Raw genomic sequence first — 9,085 nt, 5'->3', positions numbered from 1 at the left:
TCCCCCGCCTCTGCCGGGACCACATGCCTCGGGACCCCCCAACATGGCCAGGACCCACCCCCCCTGCCAGCCCAGGACCCTGCTGGGATCCCCCACTCCCCCCACCATAGCCCTGCTAGCCCCCATGCTACACCCCCCATGCCCCCAAGCCTCTGGGGTCCTCCCCAGGTCCCCTCTGCCAAGTCCTGACCCAGCTGGGCCCTGGCAGCTACAAGCACCCCAAGGTGCAGCAAACATGGGGTTCCCCCCCGGGGAGAGGTATCGGGCAGCCCCGGGGACAGTGGGGTCCCGCTGTGGGGCAGGAGGGGATACCAGCATGGGTGCCAGCCCTGCCAGCAGCCAGGCCCGTGGCTTTTACCAGCCATCTACCAGAGCGCTGCCGGCACCCGCTACCGCCCCAGCTCCAGCCCCAGGGAAGGGTGCGTGGGGCTGGGCCAGGGCACCCACCAGCCCGTGGCCTGTGCTTTGTGGGGCAGCATGTGGGAGGCAGGGTGTTGCCAAGGCAGGGAGCATTTTGGTATCTCGCAAGCCAAGCTGCAGCAGGGGCACCCCAGCAGGACCAGTGGGTGTGTACGTGCAGGGCTGGCCTCAAGTTTTGGGTAGGATGTTATGGTGGAGATGTGGCTCCTGCATCCTGGATGCTCCTGCACCTGGGTAGGAGGTAGCGAAGGCCACCTTGGCCTACAGCTGAGCAACAGGGTGCTTCTCCCATCGCCTCCAAGGACCCACCTTCAAGGTGATGGGATATATGGACTCACTGACGGAGCCACACCTCACATCACTGAGCCCGCTGCTCAGCCCCACGTCCCCTCCTGTCTGTCTCCACTTGTGGTCGGGCCCAAGGGGGGGGCAGCTCAGCTCCACACCTCAGCCCAGCACACACGGTGGCCCCCAGCGCCAGCCCTGCCTTTCCCCCACGAGCGGCGGTGTGACACAGGCGGCTGCCGGCGCGGTGATGCATGCGCTGCCTGCCAGGTTACTCAGCCCAGCCTGGGCACACGCCGGCTGGCTGGGAGAGATGGGATGAGGTAAGGAGTGTTTGAGGTCGGCCAATTTTCCCTGGTTTAGGCAGACAGGGACATCTTAGGTAACTTTTAAAAGGCACTTGGTGTTCATCCCTTGGCAGTCAGGTCAGCTTGCAAGGAGGTGCCCATGCTAACGGCAGGGACTCTGTGTCTATCGCTTGCCTGGCCCCATGCAAGCCAAAAGCAAGAAACCCCCCCAAACTCCCACTTTCCCCCACTTTACCGGTCTGGAAGTGTTACCAGGGCTATCGGGCTTATCAGCAGCAGAGCTGGGAATAAAACCGCCTGAGACCTTGGACACCACTTCTCCCCCGACGGCAGCTCCTGCACAGAAGCAATCCCAGTCTCTGCAGCTGCTCAGCGCTTTTCCTTCCAACGCTGAACAGCTGCTTTGGGAAACCACAAACACCATGAGCTCATAGGGACTGGCCTGACCGGCAGGGACGGGAGACCTACGTGTGGCCTCTCAGCTCTGGTATGATAGCTACATATTTTCAAGCTGTTTTTGGAAAACAGCCTCTCCAAAAAAAAACCCAGCAGGGCAAAGGGCGAAGGGAACGGCATCCCAGAGAAGGAGCCTGCACGGCAGCCGGGGGGCTCCTGCAGACACCCGGGGTGGGAGCTGTGCACGGGCAATGGCTGCACCGGCCCCGGCACGCAGCCTGGCCGGGCGCTCAGCCGGCGACGGCGGCACTGCCAACTGCGCCCACACCTCTGTATTAGCAGCAAGAGCAATGTGCAATTTATACCATTTATGCAACTTGCATTTATCCAAATTAAAAGCATCCCCCAGGAGTCTGGCAGGTCACCAAGCCCGCGGCTGAGCAATGCCTGGGCTCCGACTCATCATATTTTTAATTTCATCTTCCCCTACTTCATGACGAAATACTTAAGAGCAATTGTTTAAGCAGTCAAGAATTCCAGTCCTGCATCCAGAAGCCCCAGCGGCTGTCAGGGGAATGGAGGGATGAAGCCTCACAGCACTTCCCACACTAGTTATTATCCCATTTTCTGACCAAGCATGGAGAGGCAAGGGGCAGTTTTCTGGTTCATGCTGTGAGTCACCCCTCAAGCCTAACCCTACCTGTCCGCAGCTCAGTGCTGCAAACACCAGATTGTAAAAGCGATCTGTGCCACCGATAGCATCAGCGAGCGAGCCTGCCCTGGCTGCCTCCGCCGCTCCCTGTGCTTGCTGGCCCAACGCCTGTGCCTCCGCCTGCAAACCCAGCACAGCTCAGGCTGCCCAGACACCCCATGACATGGCCCTCACAGAGCCACCGGCCAACCTGGGGCTGTGGCAAGCCAGGAGGGACAGCCCAGGCGTTGGGGACATCCCACCCAGGTGTTCCCGTGTACAGCGGCTGGATCCTGGGCCAGCAGAGAGGGCAGCTGCTGGCCAGCCCTGGCTCTGAGCCCTCCCTTGGGCTGCGGAGCTGCAGCCCGGAGGGGTGGAGAACCTCCAAGGCGATGCGAAGCTGCCATGGAAGGGCCCAGCAGGGTACAACCCAAGGTGCCAAACAGAGCGGGGCTGCGCTGGTCTCTCTAGGGCCACACATCAAAGTGAAGGTTTTTAGACGGGTGGCAGGTTATTTACCTAACAGCAGCACCTAGAAGCTCATGTGTTATGCAGACCTCACTGTCAGGAGCTGGACTAGGAGCGAAAGGCAGAGGGAAGGAGAAAGCACTGTTTTCCCTGCACAAGGGTGGCACGGTGCCTCCAGAGCCCCTGCCCCGTGCCCTGCTGTGGGCACCAGCATTCAGGAGTCTCCCCCCAGCCAGGGATGCCCAAGGCACTGCCCCAGCCCTGCCACCACATGCAGATGTCAGTTCTCCTGTTCCCACAAATGTCTGTCTGCCCTGTGCTGGAGAGCATCCCAGCTTCATTATTTTCTTAATCCCAGCCTTCATTATTTTTTTAATCCCAGTGTTCACACAATGTACTTTGAATACAGGGCCATGGCAGTGGTGGCTGCCCACTGTGGGAAACGTGGGATTTGCTGTGCGGTATTTCCAGCCCCTTGCACGCCTGCGGACGTGCAAGGGCATTTGTGTGTGAGAGCCCGGGCTGTACGTGGGGTGGGAGCAGGCTCCCTCACCGGCTCTCAGGCTGAAAATAGCCATGTCTGCTTTACACATGCCTGCCTGGCGGCTGGGCTCCTGTAAAAGGAGAAGAGAAAAGCTGTTTGGAAATGGCAGGGAGCTCCTTGCCAGAGCCCTTAAAGAGCCCAGGTGGGGAGAGCTGCTGGCACGCTCCTCCAAGCTCTCTCCTCTCCTCTCCTCTCCTCTCTTCTCCTCTCCTCTCCACTCCTCTCCTACCCTGGGGTAATATAAAGAAACCTTGACTTGCCATACTGCTTCTTTTCTTTTCCTCTTTTTTCCCTCTCTTCTCCTCTCCTCTCCTCTCCTCTCCTCTCCTCTCCTCTCCGCACCCCCCTGCACCAGGATTCGGAGCAGACATCACTCCCAGAGCACTCGCTGGGACGTGCCAAGCCCACGCTGCCAGCTCCCCAAATATAGCCCTGCACACAGAGGTGGAGGCAGCTGCTCAGGGGGAGGCGAGGGCTGTGCTCCCCCCCCGCTGCCCTTTCAGATCGGAAACCTCTCCGCTCTGTGCTGAGGATTAAATATTCAGCTTGGTGCCACACAGAGTGATGTAGGGGATGTGTTGATGCCCAAAAGACCCCCGTGTGCTGGATGAAGTGGAAATCACAAAGTGTTCCGCAGCTCGACATGCAATGAGCAGGGGACGCAGGGAGCCACGCTGCCCCCACCGCAGGGCTGGCAGCTGGGGGGCTCCCAGGAAGCTGTGAGCCGGCAACTTTTTACTTAGTTTGGAAATAGCTTTGCAAATGACTGGTTTTCACAGCCTAAACTGTTTGGATTTTGCATTGCTTTCTCAGTAACTCAGCTGTATTCTTTCCTGCCCCAGCAGCCTGTGGAATAGTTTCTGGTTGGGGAAATATTTTTTTCCGTTTGCTTCATCATGCGCCTGCTTTTACTGTTTCCTCATCCAACTTCACTCCCTTATGCTGCTGGGAGAAAAACCCGTGTCTGCCCTGAGGACCTCATCCCTCTAAATCTCACGGCAGGCTGGAGGCTGTGCTGAGCCCACCGCTGGGGTCGGTGCTGCCAGCGCCGGGGTGCTCCTCCGGCACGGGCCATGCTACTGCTGCCTCACGGCTTAAATTCTTTAACAAGAAAATCGGAGTTACCTTCTTTGTGTGCATTTATAGGTCTTCGTGGTAATTATACATTTTGAAATCAAGCCTCATTTTGGCTACAGCCCCAGCTCAGGCAGCAGGTGATGCTGTAACGCTAAAGCAGGCAGGAAGGGTTAAAATTACTTTTAATTAACTGATTGCCCCGGTCCCACCTGCTGTAAGAGCATACAGCCCTGGCAGCGTGCTAACCCAGCCAGACTGCGCATGCCCAGGCATCCTGGCAGGCAGGAGGGATGGTTTACACCCTCCTTTCCCCCCCGTGCTTTGCTGCAGGAAGGCAGCAGGAGGAGTGTAATGCTCTCAGCAAAACCCCTGTGGGAACCCCGGGGAGGGCTTGTAGCCATCGCAGGGGCATCACCGAGCTGCATGCACGGCGCAGGAGTGAGCTGGCAGCTTCCCCGTGCAGCAGGGAGCAGAGCAAACCCTGGCACGGGACCTTGCGCCGAAATCCAAGCCTTCTCCCATGAATTTGTGTGTGCTCTGATTGGGATGCACCCAGCCAGAAATTGGGTGGAAAGCAACCAGCTTCCCCGCACGCTTCCTCCCCTGCTTCTGTGTCCGCCGCGGGGTGGTGGTACTGGCGGGCGGGGGAGCAAAGAGCACGCCAGAAAAACAACCTGCCTTGCCCAAAATATCTATTTAACGCGTCAGACGACGGCATCGGCACGGTAGATATGCAAATAACCGCATCGTCCCTTTAAATCCCAGCCCAGCTCTGGTGGCTAACGATAACCCCGGATCATAGGAGCTCCTAAATCCCAAGAGCTAATTACAGGCAAACACCCTGCGGTCAGGCTGGAAATGCAAGATAATTACAGCCTGTGCTGTGGAGACCTGTTGGTGATGAACTGGGGCACTGGGAATGTTTGCTGGCTGGCTGGTGTGGTGGCAGGGAGTGCGGCCGGTTTGCACCGTGGCCTCCGCGCCATTCGGCGCGGAGGCCACGGTGCAAACCGGCCGCCCTCCCTGCCACCACACCAGCCAGCCAGCAAACATTCCCAGTGCCCCAGTTCATCACCAACAGGTCTCCACAGCACAGGCTGTAATTATCTTGCATTTCCAGCCTGACCGCAGGGTGTTTGCCTGTAATTAGCTCTTGGGATTTAGGAGCTCCTATGATCCGGGGTTATCGTTAGCCACCAGAGCTGGGCTGGGATTTAAAGGGACGATGCGGTTATTTGCATATCTACCGTGCCGATGCCGTCGTCTGACGCGTTAAATAGAAAGACGAGTCCCTCCCCAAAGCCCGTGCATGTCCTTGCCCCGCTGCAGATGCTTTTTTTGGGTAGGGACGATGAGGTCTCAAGCAAAGCAGGACAGCTTGCTTGTCAATATTTCCACTGGGACTTTTTTGGTCTTTGTCATCACCTCGCTTTTGGTGCCACCCGGGCTCAAGGCTCCCAGCAAATCCTATAGGCAGCCCCTATAGCTCTGCGCTGCCCACTGCTTTCCTTTGCAAGCTGTCGTTCCCCATGTGCAAGCTCCCCCAGCCCTGCCACTGCCATCCCCCCTGCCCCGAACTCTGCTCCTCACCCCAGGGGTCCCGGGCAGGGGGCCCCGGTGTGCCCCATAGCGGCTCGGGCACGTACTCACAAGGTCTAGGGAAGCCAAGGCAGGGCAGCCCGCCAGCCCGCGTCCATCTGCGCTTCTCCGCGGTCCCCGTGATTTCGCCTCCTTCCCTCGCCTACGACACTCCAGCAGGCAGAAATAGCCCCAAAACACGTGCCGCCTTCTGGGAAGCGATGCCAGAGGTCCAGCAGCCCCGGCGCCCCGGGCACAGCCCTCCCTCGGGGGCTCCCCCTGGCACCGGCGGCACTAGAGGGTCCAGCCCAGCACGGTGCCGGGGCACAGTCCGGTAACGGCTCTAGCAACGAACATCTCCAGTTATCCACCAAGATAATAAATTCTGTCTTAGAGTTTCTCACCTGGCAACAGTCACCAAGGAAACCCAGATGGCTGCTGCGGGTCCCGCTGGCACTGCCCGGGGGTCCCCACAGCGCTGGCAGAGAGGGTCTGGCTGCACCCCGGCAAGGGGCCAGCAGCCGGGCGGTAACCCGAGCCCAGGCCCGGCACGGTGCCCATCCATCTGGCTTCGGCCCTCATGTCACCTCTCCCAAGTCGGGTGTGGGTTTCACCAGATTTGGGGTGCATTTTGAGGTTTTCCCAGCCATTGAGCCTGCTGCGTTCACATCAGGAGGGGCGACCTGGAGCTGACTCAGGCTCCTGGGTGGCTTCCCTGTCCCCAGTGCCGGTTTGGCGAAGGATTTTGGACACTTGTGTTAAAAGCAGCAGAGCCCCAAGTGCTCAGAGACCTCTGGAAGTCCGTTGGTGCCAGAGGGAGACCGGCTCTTGCTGCCCCTCGGGGATGCCATGCTGCTGTCCCCAGGGCTGCCTGCCCCATGGCACTTCCCTGTGTTTACAGCACCCATGGCCGTACCTCTTCCTGTCCCCTGCCCAGCCATCCCCTGGCTGTGCCACCCTGAGGCACAGAGGCAGGCACTGATGCTTCCAGCACGTCATTTCGGCCCTGGTACAGCTTATTCTGCAAAAAGCTTCCCAGCCCCACGCTGCCTGCAAACCCAGCACTGCCACTGGTCCCGGCAGGCTGCTGGCATGGGAGCAACCGGGAAAGGCCATCAGGCTGGGAACAGGGCTCTGTCCCTGGGCCAGGCTGAGGCAGCTGGGGAGCAGCCACTGCCCCGCCATTGGAGGTGTGAGGGTGAACAGTCACCCCAAACACTGTTGTTGCATGTGGCTGTGATATGGGTATGGAAACTTCCTCCATCAATCATTAACCACGCATGGCTCCCTGCCCGTGGCACGGCTCTGGCACAGCTCCCTTGCCCAGGGGTGGGTGCTGAGCTCCCCAGCAGCATGCAGGGCTGGAGCAGGGGGCCGTGCCCAGCCCAGGTTTGCACCCCCAGGGCCATCCCAGAGATGTGGGATGGCCTGGCAGCATCTCAACATCCTTGACTCATGTCTGGGGCTCGGCTGGTCGAGTGCTGTTGGTGCTGGGTGGTTTAGCATGGACCGACGTGAGCCAGCAGTATCCCTGTTTGCTCCTCAGTGTGGCTTTTGGTGGGTCCTGTGTCCTCATCCCCCTGGACCCCCTTCCCCCCCCCCAGCGTGCCAGGGAGGACAGCCCTGGCTGGCAGAAGCAGCAGGAAACCTGAGGAGCAAGATAAGAGCTTCGGGGTTGCAGATCAAGGAGTTGGGGTTTTTTCTGGGTCCGCTCCCTGCCCTGCTGTCCAAAGGCCCCCACCACCTCCCTGCTCCTGGCCAGGCACCCGCTTGGGCTGGTTGGTATTGCTATTCTGAGCGGCACGGGACCTGTTGCTGCTCAAGGGGTGCTTCGTTAGGGCATGAAACACGGGCAGTGAGGGATGACGTACCCCAGCCCGGCACAGAGGGGACCCCTGGGCAGACAGCAGAGCCGTGCACACCGTGCAGGGGCTGCTCCTTGCAGGGGCTGCAGAGAAACATCCACACAGGGATTAGGCAGCGAGGAGCCCGGGACACCATTCGTTAGAGGAGACACTAATTCAGTGGCAAGCCCCACGTGGGCTGTCAGGCGATGTCCCCACCACAACCCATTTAAGCCAGTGACGGAGGCATGAGGCTGCCCATCGCCACGTGGGCGCAGGTGGGTGGGTAATGCAGTGCCGTGCCATGCTGCCCAGCGTGGCGGGCAGCCCCACCACACTCCATGTCCCAGCGGCCACCGGCCTGGGCCGACCCACCAGGATTAAGGAGGTTGCCAGGAGTAAGTAATTTAAATCCAGATTAGATTTAAGCAGCCGCTACACAAAGGGGATGTGAGCAGGGGACGCGCAGCGGGGACGAGTGGGTAAGAGCCTGACTGGCGCTCCTGCAATGCAAGAAGGGGCTGGCGGGGCAGGGTTTGGCTGGGGGGGGGTCCATGCCCACAGAGGGGCTGGTTTTTGTCCCCTGGCTTGGCTTGGATGCATCAGGCTGGAGGCAGCAGTGCTGGGCTGTGGGATGGGGTACCCTGGGATGAGATGCTCCCCACCCGCCATGGGGAGCAGGCATGGGCAGGAGGATGAAGCACAGAGGCAAGCCAGGCTGCTCGCTTCGTAGGTGCTGAAGAGAGGCCATCCCTCCGCGTGGGGCTGCCGAGCATGTTCCACCTCTTCTCCCACTGCTGGTCATGGCTGAAGGCCATACAGGAGCCTGTCAGGTAGGTCCCCGTGCCTGCTCCTTGGGGCTCCCCGGGGGGCACAACATTTACCCACGGGTTTATCGGTGAGAGCACTGGTGCGGTAACACCACGAGAGCGCTGCCCGTGTCAGGAACCATCCCCAAAGCGCGGAGCGAAGCACGCCCTCATCCTCGCTTGCCCCTCCAACAGGCAGGAGCTGGGAGGGGGGGGGAGCAGGGCAGGCAGGGGTGAGCATGCGGGGAATGAGCCCAGCAGGATTCCCCCCCGTGCAAAGTCAGCAGCTCCCCAAGAAAGCTGGGGAGGACGAAGTGAAACACCTGCCGTGTTTACACGCCTCAGGAGACCCGGGTTAATTCCCTGGGGACAGCACTGCACCAGCACGGCAGGCGGTGAGGGGGGTTCTGGCCCTCTCCCGCCAACGAGGACACGTTGCCGTAATGCTGGAGGTGGAGCCGCGCCGCCCACGCAGCCTGGTCTCTATGTTTAAGGAAGAAATGGACACTGCGAATGACTACTGGGGCTTGTCAACCGCAGGGAAAACGTTCTGCACGTGGCTCCAGTGGAGCACATCGCTGGAGACCAAACAGGGCTGTTTAGCAACAGGAAAAACCTCCTGAGTCCAGGCAGAAGCTCGTAAAATGTCCTTGCTCCCTCTCCCC

At 60.0% G+C, this 9,085-nt stretch overlaps 1 protein-coding gene across 1 annotated transcript in view; it reads right to left on the bottom strand.

Moving 5' to 3' along the window:
• The window catches only part of XKRX (XK related X-linked), a 14,367-nt gene extending 6,084 nt beyond the window's left edge, over window positions 1–8,283 (bottom strand). Inside the window, exon 1 of the mRNA XM_035898554.1 lies at window positions 8,277–8,283. Coding sequence (XP_035754447.1) covers window positions 8,277–8,283 — 7 coding nt within the window. The remainder of the gene's footprint in view (window positions 1–8,276) is intronic.
• Window positions 8,284–9,085: the final 802 nt, after the last annotated feature.

Source organism: Egretta garzetta, unplaced genomic scaffold, assembly GCF_000687185.1.
Source record: "Egretta garzetta isolate BGI_Z169 unplaced genomic scaffold, ASM68718v1 scaffold220, whole genome shotgun sequence".
Classification (NCBI taxonomy): domain Eukaryota; kingdom Metazoa; phylum Chordata; class Aves; order Pelecaniformes; family Ardeidae; genus Egretta; species Egretta garzetta.
The sequence above is the reverse complement of the archived record's forward strand: the minus strand, read 5'-3'. Positions and strand labels throughout refer to the sequence as shown.